This window comes from Psittacula echo (genome assembly GCF_963264785.1).
Source record: "Psittacula echo genome assembly, chromosome: 2".
Taxonomy (NCBI): Eukaryota; Metazoa; Chordata; class Aves; order Psittaciformes; family Psittacidae; genus Psittacula; species Psittacula echo.
Genome location: NC_137737.1, coordinates 126429924 through 126443645, shown reverse-complemented (window position 1 = coordinate 126443645; position 13722 = coordinate 126429924). Strand labels below are relative to the sequence as shown.

General features: G+C 41.2%; 1 protein-coding gene across 4 annotated transcripts in view; it reads left to right on the top strand.

Annotated features, from left to right (window-relative positions):
• Nucleotides 1–13722, top strand: part of NCOA2 (nuclear receptor coactivator 2) — a 125540-nt gene that overhangs the window by 105384 nt on the left and 6434 nt on the right. For 3 of the 4 annotated variants that reach the window (XM_080611027.1, XM_080611026.1, XM_080611028.1), the window contains exons 18-21: nucleotides 448–688; nucleotides 2049–2226; nucleotides 4488–4686; nucleotides 10499–10588. In XM_080611027.1, coding sequence (XP_080467153.1) covers nucleotides 448–688; nucleotides 2049–2226; nucleotides 4488–4686; nucleotides 10499–10588 — 708 coding nt within the window. The remainder of the gene's footprint in view (nucleotides 1–447; nucleotides 689–2048; nucleotides 2227–4487; nucleotides 4687–10498; nucleotides 10589–13722) is intronic. The other variant, XM_080611029.1, reaches the window with a different exon arrangement.

The window sequence follows — 13722 nt, the reverse complement described above, 5'->3', positions numbered from 1 at the left end:
GTACTAAATCCATGACAACCAATTCTAAAGCTTTAATACAAATAATGCAGTCTATATGATAAGAAGTATTTTACTCTTTTATTTCCAAGAATCTTTCCTATATTTACATGGGGTGGCTAGTTATTTACTAGAGATACAACTGCATTTTTAACCAAGCTTCTCATTTCCTAAAGATGTGGTTTTTTTAAATGAGCTATTAAATTTGCAATTACAAATCACTGCAACATTAAACACTGGTATTTTTTCACTTTTTGACTCTTGCACTGTTGGAAGTCTTTCCCAGGAGAACTATTAATGGGATTATTTTCTCCCATTTTATATGATTGTTACTTGTGTGGTGGGGGTAAAAAGAGCTAGAATCTTCCAGATTGCTCTAGTGGAGATGCCTCCACTGGTCAGCTGGCCTTAGGAAGGGTTATTGATAGGTGTTGGTGGTTCTCCCTCCAGGGCCCTATCAATGCGCAGATGCTGGCGCAGAGGCAGCGGGAGATCCTGAGCCAGCACCTGCGGCAGCGGCAGATGCAGCAGCAGCAGCAGCAGGTGCAGCAGCAGCGGACACTGATGATGCGAGGGCAGGGCTTGAGTATGACCCCCAGCATGGTGGCCGCCGGTGGCATACCAGCAACCATGAGCAATCCGCGGATCCCGCAGGCCAACGCACAGCAGTTTCCGTTTCCTCCAAACTATGGTACTGGTTCCACCCCCCAAGGGCATGTCAGCAGTCCTTGCTCCTCCATGTCCTACCCAGTGCTGGGTCCAAGCTACCCTCACACACCCTCTTGCCTGGTTCCCTGGGAATGATAGGAAACATGGAGGGTTGGAGCCCTTTGGGATGCAGTATAGGGCCTTTCCACTTTTCCTAGCTCTAGTACCACATATTCTCCAAGCACCACTCTTTTTTGAGCAATAGCAGAAGCGTGATGTGTGTGTTTGTTTACAGTTATATGCAGTTAAAAGTGTGTATGCACACATCAACACGTGTATCTGTTGGCTTGGGGGACTCTGAATTTAGACTGAGTTAAATCAATTTATATGATAAAAGTACAAATGAAGATAATGATACCAATTGTTGTTGGCCGGAAGCATAAAGTGACCAGAAGCAAAGCTGTACCTAATCTTTTTAATTTTTATAATGAGATATTGCTTAAATATCAGATTCTTCCCCAAGAAATATAATTCTTCATGTGTACATTATAATGCAAAATTAACAACTATTGAATTTCAATATTAAAAATTCTATTTCAGATAAAGCATTCTTTTCCATGTCCCTGTACCTGTGTGTAATACAGTAGTAAATACTATTTTGTTTGTATGTTCTACAAAGCTGCACACCACTTTCTTCTGGGGATGCATGTGGCACTTACGTCCACACATTTACTCTTATACAGCTTCTTTATTTATAAGTATTGTATAAGCTGTAATACAGTTAAATAATATGTTATGAACAGGTTCTGCAGTTATAACAAATTATGTCCATCCAATTCTAAATTTGCTATCTACTCTTACTGATCTTTTATCTTTTACACCGGTTTCTAAATCATAATAGTGCTTTCCCTCCATGTATTTATAGTTACTTTATGAAAATGAATTATGTGATCATTTTATGATATAGACAGAGACACAGGGAAGTTAAGTCACACAGACAGTGAATATAAGGACAGCCTTCGTACCACCTGATTCTTACTCCAGCATTAAGAGTGACTTGTTTCTCTTGAGTATGCTGTTTGTGATGAACTTAAAACAGACTAAACTCAAAAAAAAGTCACTAGCATTTTCCTTTTGGTCTGTAGAGGGGACAGACCACTTGTGTGATTGATTAGAGCACACAGGTAGCCAACATACTTATGCAAAATTATATTTTTAAGGTTGTACATACAGTATTAGTTGATTAAGTCTTGCTTGTAATCTAGATGCCAGATTAAGACACAAGGTTACAAATTCCAGATGACATAAGTAGGACTGTGTAAAGACATGTCTGCAGGTATGAGCTCTTGGCTTCTTTTAACTTTGAACGTACAGCGGCTAAATTTTTCATTGTATTTTTTCAGGTATTAGTCAGCAGCCCGATCCAGGCTTCACAGGGGCCACCACTCCTCAGAGTCCACTGATGTCCCCAAGACTGGCTCATACTCAAAGCCCCATGATTCAGCAGTCTCAGGCTAATCCTGCCTATCAGTCCTCTACAGAGATGAACGGGTGGGCACAAGGGAATATGGGTGGAAACAGGTACATCTAGTCCAAAACCTATGTTTTATGTAATTATTTGCTTGGTTGGTCGTTTGATTTTAACTGGCTATCCTAAAAGAGATTTCTTTTCAATATGGCTTGACAAATTGGTTTAAATTCTGTCTTCATACAAGGCAAAGTGAGTGCATACCTAAAAGACCTGCATTCACACAATGCATTGCTTTGTCTGTGATAACTGGTAAAACACTGTGTCCTTGAGAAGCACCTCTGCTACACAGTGAACTCCAGTCCCTAATATTTATGTGGATGCATTTCTTCTGCAAATGACTTTCATGTTATGCTCCCACACTGCTTTCCACATGGCTGGATCAGCTGAGCCAGAGCCTATACATTCCCTACTGCTCCGGAACTGGGGTGACTGGATTATCACCTCCCACTTTAAGCACTGGAGTCCAACCAGGTTCAATCCATTAGTGCTTGCACATACTGGGGGGGTCAGCATATAATTTTCATTCTCTGAGAGCATCATAGCATGCCTGACACATGCAGTCGCCTTTTCAGTTGAGGCCCATGCCCCAGTTGGTATAGCTGTAATAATCAGACTGTCCACATTAAACGGGTTGGATGTTGAACACTATCAGTAGGCAGCAACAAGGTTCCAGATGGCAATGATCTGTGCTTTTCAGTGGAAGACAGGAGGACCTATCAGGTTGGTGTACAACCTCTATCACTTGACGCTGAGGTGCACACAGTTGTCTCTAGCATAGTGCTTTTGTCATCCTGAAGTTCTCAGGTTGCTCTTACTATCTCAGCCCAGCAACAAATATTTTTCCTGCTGGTTGATAAAGATTTAATAAACCCAAAGTACCACTGCTTCAGTGATGAGGCTGATCCAAATGAAGTTCCCCTTAAAGCAACTGATTTATCTCTTATCATCATCCTTGTCCATGCCTCTTCCTCGTTGTCTTCCTGAAGCATCTGCAGGAGGCATAGCTCCCACTGTATTGGCTTCTGCTGAAGCGGCAGCAGGGGCAGCTCAGTAAGACTAAAGGCTGCCTTGCTGAACTGCAGCTCTACTGCGGAGACATGTCAGATGCGTTTACACAAGCCACTGAGTATTCACAATGATCTGTAGTGTACTGTTTCAGCCATCCAGATAACAACTTAAAAATGGGGTTAGGTGGCCTGAAAAGACATGGAATTGGAAGGAAGAGAATGGTGGGATTCTCCAAGTTTGGTCCTGTGCCCAGAATGCCACTGCACTCCACCAAGCCTCACAGTGCACAGCAATAACCTAATGGACTACCCAAGCGCAAGGCTCAGTGTTAACCCTGAAAGATTTCCTGAGCTGTGGCAGAAGTGCTTCACAGGGAAGTAAAAGTCAGGCATTGATACAGAAGTGGTTACTGTGTGCCATCTGACACACATCCCTCCCACAATATTTCAGTCTAATGCAGATCCTCTAAGCTGATAAATTGTCAGTAATAATTCCTTCACTGACTGTTGAATTATGCTCAAAGAGTAGAAAAGACTGATATATAAACAGTGAAGATTGTTTTAGGAAATGTAACAATCTCTCATATGACTTCTGACATAATGAGAAGGAAGATACTATCCAGAAAGCACTTGACTTTGAATAAAACCTGGGATGTGTTCTTCCACAGTTACTCCTCCTTAAGTTGTTCTGAAATGGCCTTAAAGTAACACAGAGGGTAATTAACTTAGACTTTATGTTGTTTCTTACAGTGCCACATTTTCAAAACCTGATGCTAAGATTTTGTAAATAGATTTCAGCACAATTGCATGTCTCTACTTGTGAGCCCACTTCCCATAATTGTATGTACAAATCTGATATTCATATGTGCAAACACCTCTTTTGCAAAAAGACAGTTATCAGGCCAGGTCCAACTTCAGCTCAACAGTCCTGTGCTGTGCTGACACTGGAGGGAGAAAAAAGTGTTTCCTTTCTCTCCAAAAATTACTTTCTCAAATGTGTTTAAAATACATACACAGCCCATTTAGACAGCTAATTGGCTGTTATTGCACATGCATAACAGATTTGTACTCTGCCATAGTTTCACACACAAAGGCATGCATTTTTGTGCACAGACATGGAACCTTAAATTTTGAAAATCTAGTCCTTAGACATTAATGTAGTCAAAACCTAGTTTTTCCTTTGAAGTTGGAATAAATGATAGTATATATCAATTCTAGCTTAAGATATATTAAAAAGAAAATAGTTTCTTAGTGGCTTCAGCATTCTAAGTCTGACACACTGCTTTTTCCATTCCTTGCTGTAGCATGTTTTCACAACAGTCCCCACCACATTTTGGGCAGCAAGCAAGCACCAGCATGTACAACAATAACATGAACATCAGTGTATCCATGGCAACCAACACAAGTGGTATGAACAACATGAACCAGATGACAGGGCAGATCAGCATGACCTCAGCGACCTCTGTGCCTACATCAGGGTTGTCCTCCATGGGTCCTGAGCAGGTGAGAATTTAAGGATATGAGATGACAGCCAGAGGATTTGCTTTGACTTTGGTAGTTTTTCAGGTCTGCTGTGTTGGGCTGTAACTGCTGTAAGCCATTACGTTTCTTATACTAGTTTTCTTGAGAAACTATGCTGATAAAAAGGCTTTGGTTTTAGCTCTGCACTCAGATAACCAATGTGACCAATGAGTTAGAGAGCACTTTTACATTTAAATCTCCCATTTTGACCTAGCAACACTGTAGATAGCACATGTAGTTGCTCCTGGACTTCCATGGAAAGTGTGTGCTGATCTAGCTCCTGTCCTCAGTAGGTAAGTTTCCATAGTGCAGCTGTAGGTCACCAGTGGCCTTGCTAATTTTCTCAGCAGTAGAGACTAGGACTGAATGGCAGGCAACTGTTTCCCAGAGGTAAGAGTGAATGATGCTTCCAGTGTGTGAAAGATGCTTCTATAGCCACTGTGTGTGTAGTACCAGACAATAGGCAGTTAACTTCAAGAACTATCAAGATGGCTTGAGGACAAGATCCACACTTTTTGTAATGTGATGCATATAGAATAGGTTGTTGAATCGATAGGTAAGTATCCTGTTCTTTTCTGCTGAGAGGTTTACATACTCTGTTTTGTTTGAGATTGCTGCTTAAGGTATCGGAAATAAGGAAAATAACATTTCCATTCGTTGACCTGCAGTTAAACTCACACAGTGCATTAACGAGCATATGACAAACAAGCCCTCTTAATTAACAGGTTCATGTTTGTTTCAGAGCTGAATTCCCATTCGTTCAAAACACAGGCTTGAAATTATGGACTTTTCTTAGAAATGTTGGTAGGAAAGTACCTCTTGTGTCTTCAGGCAGCCTCTGCTGCTATGGTGGACAATACTGTAAACCTTTTTTCTGAGATCATAACATTCCAATTTAAAGCTGGTTATATTATTAGCTTGTTAATGTGTGTCCTTTTTCTAGCCTAAATTAGATAAGAGTATTTACTTTTCCAGTATTGTCCTTTAGCTTAAATAGTTCTTTTCTCTTCTTGTATTTTAAAAAGAGCCATTCAATCAAAATGATTTTGTTGTGGTTTGAGATTGTTGGATTGTTCTGATTTGGGTTTCTTGAAGTTTTCCTTGTAAGTTAAACAAGCCACAGTGTTTCAGTCTCTTCTTGTAGGCTTCAAATTCCCTTTCCTTTTCTGCACCTGTTGCAGTTTGAATCAGTATTTCCTAAGTGCCATAGCCACGTGCGTAACACTAGTTCTTCCCCATTTCTCTTGGAATACTCTAGACAGATATAGCCCCAGATCACATTTGTCTTTTACAGCTGCCACATACTGGTAACCTGAAGTAATTTTGATACTCTCAGATCTGTCACCTTCTCCAATATTCCCAGTTGCTAAGCCCAATTATAGCTGACTTTGTTATTATTATTATTCTCAAGTGCATACTATTGCACACATTTAATGTAGTAAAACAGTAGTAAAACCAGAAAAGAAAAGAGTGGGGATTTGAAGGTAACAACCCAGTCTGACTTCTCAGCATGCCCATTCTACATAGTTTTTCCCAGGAACCCAAATTGAGAAACATACATTATATTACAGAAAGAGGTCTGGTTTTATTTCAAAGATGTCCATGCAGACTACTGTTTCCACTGGCACAGTTGTCACACTGCTTTTCCTTCCTGTTAGATACAAGATCTTGTTTCAAGATAGCGTTTATCTAACTTCCAGTAAGTGAATAGGCTGAGGTTCTTCAGCCATTTCAACATTTGTTTTTTAGGCTGTCCGTCCCTTTTGTAGATCTACTTTAAACTCCACTGTTGTAACGTCTTCTAGGAGTATGAACAGAGTAACCAGAGACAGTGATTTAACTGTGAGTGCTGTGTAGAGTCAAGTTCTGCTTGTAATTTCTATTTCAATAATACATGGGATGCCTTGGCTCTGTTGGTGACAAAGTCGCACTGGGGAGCACATACTGAAACCCTTATCCCTAAATCCTCAGCACATTCGACATAGATGAAACCTGCCTTCTTTGTTCCCAAATGTATTGCCTTCCTTTTGTCTACATCAAATTGAATTTCTCTAGATTGAGTCTGTTTAACCAAAGTGCTCTGGCTCATTCTGTATCAGTAACCTGTTCTCTTCCTGATTTACCACCGCAGCACTGTGTCATCTGCAAACTCTGCAAGCAAATGTTTCATGCTCCATCTAGGTCAGAAGTGGCCAACTGACAGCTGAGGGGCCATTTCTGGGCCACAAGACAACACTTTTTAGTCCTCAGGAATGTTTGCTGTGCTGCTTTACATTCTCCTTTCTGAGAGACCTGAGTAAAAAGAATGTATATTTAAATACTAAAATTGATAATATTTTTCTGTTTTCAGGGCACAGTGTTTTACAATTTGACACATTTATTTAGCAATTAACTTAGGCTGTGCCAAACTTTTTCTTGTAACATAATTTTCAAAATGACATTTTCTTTAATTCTGCTGACTGTTGCCATTTCATTCATTCTCTAGGGTTTTTTTACACTGTTACCTACACTTTTACTTACTTATTCAATGCCAATTTTTGTTCCATAATACATAATTTTAACTTCACATGCTCATCTCTTTCTACCCACAGTGAGTAACAGTGGTACAGTAAAAACGTGTACTAGCTTTTGAAAACAATTTAATACTTTGCATGTTATCGATGGTTTTGGAAGTCATATGTATTACCTGTTAGTAAAAGCTATGCTTGGGTTTATTTACCTAGTAAGAAGCAGATATGTGACAGGACAAGGGGTAATGGGTTCAAACTTAAACAGGGGAAGTTTAGATTGGATATAAGGAAGAAATTCTTTACTGAGAGGGTGGTGAGGCACTGGAATGGGTTGCCCAGGGAGGTTCTGAATGCTCCATCCTAGGCGGTGTTCAAGGCCAGGTTGGATGAGGCCTTGGGTGACATGGTTTAGTGTGAGGTGTCCCTGCCCATGGCAGGGGGGTTGGAACTGGATGATCTCAAGGTCCTTTCCAACCCTAACTATTCTATGATTCTATATATTACTTTTAGTAAAACAAAACAGGTTGGTTTGGCTCTGTCTCCTGTTTCTTTGTGACACTATACTGCATCACACAGACATACCCAGAGTTCAGAAATACTAAGTTCGTTGTTTATCTGCTCATACTTGTGTATCTCCAACATACCTTGTTTACAACCTAGGCTCCCAGCATCACCAACTAAAAAAATTAAGATTATGCCCAAAATTGACTTGCTATTTATGATGCTAACAAACTCTTTTATGTGCTACAGGAATCAGACCTTGTCTCATTATCATCTTCTTCCCTATAATGATACAAAAGTTCTTCAGGCTGCTCTTACTAGTGTGTCTTCTAGGAAGCTGTTACCAGGAACCCTGTCAGGTCTGCAGGTCCCCTGTTTCCAAAACAGCTTCCCCAGGCATCAAGGAAGTTTAAACCTTCCTGATGTTACGCCATTCACACAACTTACTGTCTCCTTATCCTCATTTTCTTGTTCGCACAAGGGACTGTTGCCATGTTTGTTCCTGTTGTTTATTTTGCGTCATGGATCTGTGTTGTTTACTGAACTATCAGAGAAAAAGGTTGAAACCCATGCAAAAGAGGCTTTTCAGTATATGAAATAAACCCCTATCTAGATGTCCACTCCAAGCAGATGTTTATTAATTTGCACAGAGTAGTACTTCCCAAGCATCTACAAAGAGTTAGCTTGAAACAGTATTTTGATTTTGTTCAGCATGGATGAGAGGAGCTCTGGAGTGGTAGCAAGCTTTTCTTATTAGACACCTTGTGTATACTTTTGCTTTATTATCAGGAAAGTGTATTGATGTGTTAATCGCACAGGAATTGCAAAACATCTACTGTCTTGTTTTAGTCAGATTTCATATCTGATAACACCACTTGACCTGTCTTCAGAAAATTATAAAACCCCTTCCATTTCTCTGTTCTTTTCCACACTTTTCTAATTACATTGTTATTTCAGAACAGTTACTGTGTGAATGTGGGGTGTTGTCTTTCAAGGAGTTCTGAGGTAAATGTAATATAACAAAACAGTAGATTTTTTTTTTGTATCTGATATCATGCCAGTCAGGATTATTGCATTGTTACTGGTAAAGAGATCCTGTGATAGGAACTTCACTGATGCCTTTGCTGCTTTTGTGGCATGCATCCTGGAACCATCTTCTTTACCCATACCTGTCCTAACTGCCACAATGCAAATCATGCAGTCATCTTTTCCTTCCAAAACTGCTGATGGCTCAGTCTGCAGTCTTTTTATTTATGCTTTTTATTTTTATCTTCCGTTGTCTACTGAGCAAACAGAAAATGTATTTGTGCCTGTGCATTCTGATGAATGCTGAATAATAGCAGAAAACACTTTCCAAACATGGATTCTGTTGCTTAGTCAAATGCATGTAATAAAGCTGCAAAGCTCTCTGCTTGCTTGCTTTCTGAGCAAATTAGTGTGGTTCTCTTCCCTTCTGATTTGAATTTTGACATTTAGATTTAAAAATCTGCCCATTTTTATTAAGAAGCAGAAAGCATCACTCAGAGTCTTGCAGAATTTAATTCACTTTTTCAGAGTTGAAAGCTCCCATGGCAAAAATATTTGACGTTTGGAACCTTTCCTATTGAACTGCAGTCTTGTCTCTGGCAGTGTTTGAAACCACCTCTTTAGGTGGTTGCATGTCATTGCATTTAGCTTTATGACATTTTGCAAAATCGGTGAATATCAACAGAAACAACAGTCAGAAGGACCTGAAAGGAGAAGACTTTGGTGTGGTAAATTCAAGACTGTCTCCCCACCTTGCTGCAGCAGGTTGTTGTAGCTGAAGCAAGGTAGTGCAGTGGCAGAATCTCCTCTTATTTACAACGTAAGTCTCATAAAGGGCAGGTGACACAGAAAGCATCTTTTTTCTTCCAACAAGATCTGGAGGGGCACATCTTTGCTATTAGTATCCATCTAGTCTGAGGGAAGTAACAGAGAGAACTGAGTCAACGAAGACTCCCTAGGAAGAGGTTTCTTTCCCTGTAAAACTGCTAAGGAAAGCTGGATTTTCTAGTATTTCAGAACCTTGCTGAAGGGCTGCATTTTGTATTTTGTACCAGTTCCTACATGGTGAGATTAATCCTTTGATTAAGAAAGCAATGCTGTAAATTTGGCAAATCACGCTTTCCACATAACTAAGCATGACAGACTGTTTGCTTGTGCAGAAATACACAGCTTCAGTACTTTCCTGTGGCTGCATTCAGAAAATTGTTGAGATCATACTTTAGGAAAGCATGCTGCTGTACGTTTTCCCATTTAACGCTGTCTTTCTCCCATTGCTTACAAGCAGAAAAATAAGTGTCATTAAAACTAAGTCAATAGTTGGTGTAATTCAGCTTGCATGTTATCTCATCAGGCTTTGAAAAGATTGTGTCGTGGTTTGCAAGCAGAAAAGCTGTGTGTTGTTGAGGTTAGGAAAGTAGTTACGTGTTTCTGCTTTCAGGACTTTCATGGCAGACATGTCCTTTTCATATAATACTGACCTAATTTATGGAGCCTGCTTTGTAAAATATGCACAAGGGTCATAGTATCAGGAATGAAATCTTTGTTGTTGTCAGTGAAGCAGAATAATATGAGTCAAACACGTGCTGCATAAGAAGGGTACTCAGCTATACAGTCACTTCCCTGATTGAACATCATCTCAAAAGTAAATGCTGGTATATGCAAGTAGCAAAGTGGTTTGTAATGCTGCTTTTTCATTTCCAGCCCTCTTCCCAATGTACTTTTTAATTCATTCTCCTTTAATATCTTGTTACCAATAGGTTAATGATCCTGCTATGAGGGGAGGCAATCTTTTTCCAAACCAGCTGCCTGGAATGGATATGATAAAGCAGGACGGAGATGCAGCACGGGTAAGAAATTGCATACAGAAGCATACAGAGACAACAGAACAGTGAATACGCTGTGATCTAGAATGGATACAGTATCTTTTTACTTACAAAGTTACAAGTCCCCGGGCTAATAGTAATTAAGTTTGTTGCTATTAATTTTCTTAATTCTGCTTTTGGCGACATCTATATTAAGTTCCTTGTTTAGATCCCACTAGCACTGCTGAAGTGAATAATACAGAATGCATCACATTACTGAATTAACACTCACATTCAGCAGACTTTATGTACAGAACCATAGAATCAACGAGGCTGGAAAAGACCTTTAAGATCATCAAGTCCAACCATTACCCCAGGACTTCTAAGTCCGCCACTAAACCATGTCACTGAGGACCTCTTCTACACGGTTTTGAACACTTCCAGGGAACAGCAGTTACCGGGACGGGTGCGTGAGCGGCGCGGGCGAAGCGCCATCTAGGGGCCGCCGCCACTCTCTTCCCCCCAGGTCTCATGGTGGGAAGGATTCATGCAGTCGGTTTCCTGAGGTCTCTGCGGGAATCAAACCGGACAGCTGTGCCCCGTTGTGCCTACAGGAACTCCCATTTTGGAAGCTGCCTGCTGTCCGCCCCTTGCACCGCTGTTTCCTGTCGGCTTCTTGTATGCAGTGTTGAAATTGAAAAGATGGAGCTAAACTAATTCTCTTCTTACACTGAATTCCATAGTGAAATTCAAAGTTTTCTACTGTTAAAGAAAAATTAATATCAGGGAAAATTAAGAAAATTTTACTGCAAATGTATCAAGATTAATGATACATTTTTCTTGATTAGTCAAGAAAATAAAGAATGCAGAAGTACAGAGGAAAAAGTAACCATACATTTATTTTATTGTACCCCTCTTTTCTTTTGCACACCTGTGTGTTTAAAACTTCCTGGAGGCAATTCTTTTTACACCTTCATGGTTGACATTAAAATACAAGTCCTTGCCTCAGTGAGTGGAGGATCTTTTTACAAGGGCAATTGTAGTGATAGAAAAAGGGGTAATGGCTTTAAACTGAAAGAAGGCAGGATTAGATATTATGAAAAAATTCTTCCCTGTGAGGGTGGTGAGGCACTGGCACAGGTTGCCCAGAAGCTGTGGCTGCCCCATCCCTGGCAGTGCTCAAGGCCAAGCTGGACGGGGCTTGGAGCAAGCTGGTCAAGTGGAAGGTATCCCTGCCCACGGCAGGGAGGTTGGAACTAAATGGTCTTTAAGTTCCCTTCCAATCCAAATCATTCTATGATGTGTGTGTCTCTTCTGCAACCCTTGCATGGTCACTTTGATGATGAATAAGAAGCTGCAGTATGTTCGTTCTGCTTTAGTGGAAGCTGTCAAATACCAAGGCTTTATCTTCCTACTTAGTGCATTCCCTAACCAGTGAAATTTCACATGCTGTTGGAGAAGAAAATACCAGGTACCACTGAGGAAAGAAAGGGCATAAGGCTGTTGAGGGTGAAGGAGACTAGAGAAGAAGGAAGAGGTAGATGATTTTAAAGAATGGTTGAAAAGAGAAGGAAAAGAGAGTGGATGTGACAGAAGAGGTATGAGAGAGGGTGGGGAGAAGCCAGGGAAGAGGGAGCAGGTGAAAGGAAATGAGTGGCAGGACTTTGGACAGGGAATCTGTGAGGTTTGATACTGAAATAGTGGAGTCACTGCCATGACAGTGAGACAGACAGTGGCCACGCATGATAGCCACTGGTGAGTTTTGTCTTACCTGGAGAAAAGTAAATTCTTAAAACCTCTTTAATTATTTTGTAAAGACACACTGGACTGCATCTGATTTTACTCTTATTCTACTAACGTAGCACTGACTGAAGAAAAATGTAGATCCTGAGAAACTCATCTGACATCACAGCCCAGAAAGCCAACTGTATCCTGGGCTGCATAAAAAGGACATGGAACTGTTGGAACAAGTCCAGAGGAGGGCCACGAGGATGATCAGGGGACTGGAGCACCTCCCATATGAAGAGAGGCTGAGAAAGTTGGGGCTGTTCAGCCTGGAGAAGAGAAGGCTGCATGGAGACCTCATAGCAGTCTTCCAGTATCTGGAGGGGGCTTATAAGGATGCTGGGGAGGAACTCTTCATTAGGGACTGTAGTGACAGGACAAGGGGTAACGGGTTCAAATTTAAACAGGGGAAGTTTAGATTGGATATAAGGAAGAAATTCTTTACTGAGAGGCTGGTGAGGCACTGGAATGGGTTGCCCAGGGAGGTTGTGAATGCTCCATCCTTGGCGGTGTTCAAGGCCAGATTGGACAGAGCCTTGGGAGACATGGTTTAGTGGGAGGTGTCTCTGCCTATGGCAGGAGGGTTGGAACTAGATGATCTTAAGGTCCTTTCCAACCCTAACTATTCTATGATTCTATGACAAATTTGAGGGTTTTTTCAATGTTTCATGAAGTTGATCTCAACAACTGTATCATTGAAAGGGTACCCGGGTAACTATAGACCAGTCAGCCTCACCTCCATCCCTGGGAAAGTGATGGAACACCTTATCCTTGATGCCATCTTAAGGCATGTCAAGGATAAGAGGGCTATGAGGGGCAGTCAACATGGCTTTACCAAGGGGAAGTCATGCTTGACCAACCTCATAGCCTTTTATGAGGAAATAACACGGTGGATGGATGATGGGAGAGCAGTGGATGTGGTCTACCTTGACTTCAGCAAAGCATTTGACACAGTCTCCCACAGCATCCTCATAGCTAAATTGAGGAAGTGTGGTCTGGATGATCAGGTAGTGAGGTGGACTGCAAACTGGCTGAAGGACAGAAGCCAGAGAGTTGTAGTCTATGGGGCGGAGTCCAGCTGGAGGCCTGTATCTAGTGGAGTGCCTCAAGGGTCAGTACTGGGACCAGTATTATTTAATATATTCATCAATGATTTAGATGAGGGAATTGAGTGTACTGTCAGCAAGTTTGCTGATGACACTAAGCTGGGAGGAGTGGCTGACATGCCAGAAGGCTGTGCTGCCATCCAGCGGGACCTGGACAGGCTGGAGAGTTGGGCAGGGAGAAACTTGATGAAATATAACAAGGGAAAGTGTAGAGTCCTGCATCTGGGCAGGAACAACCCCAGGTTCCAATATAGGTTGGGGAACGACCTGTTAGAGAGTAGTGTAGGG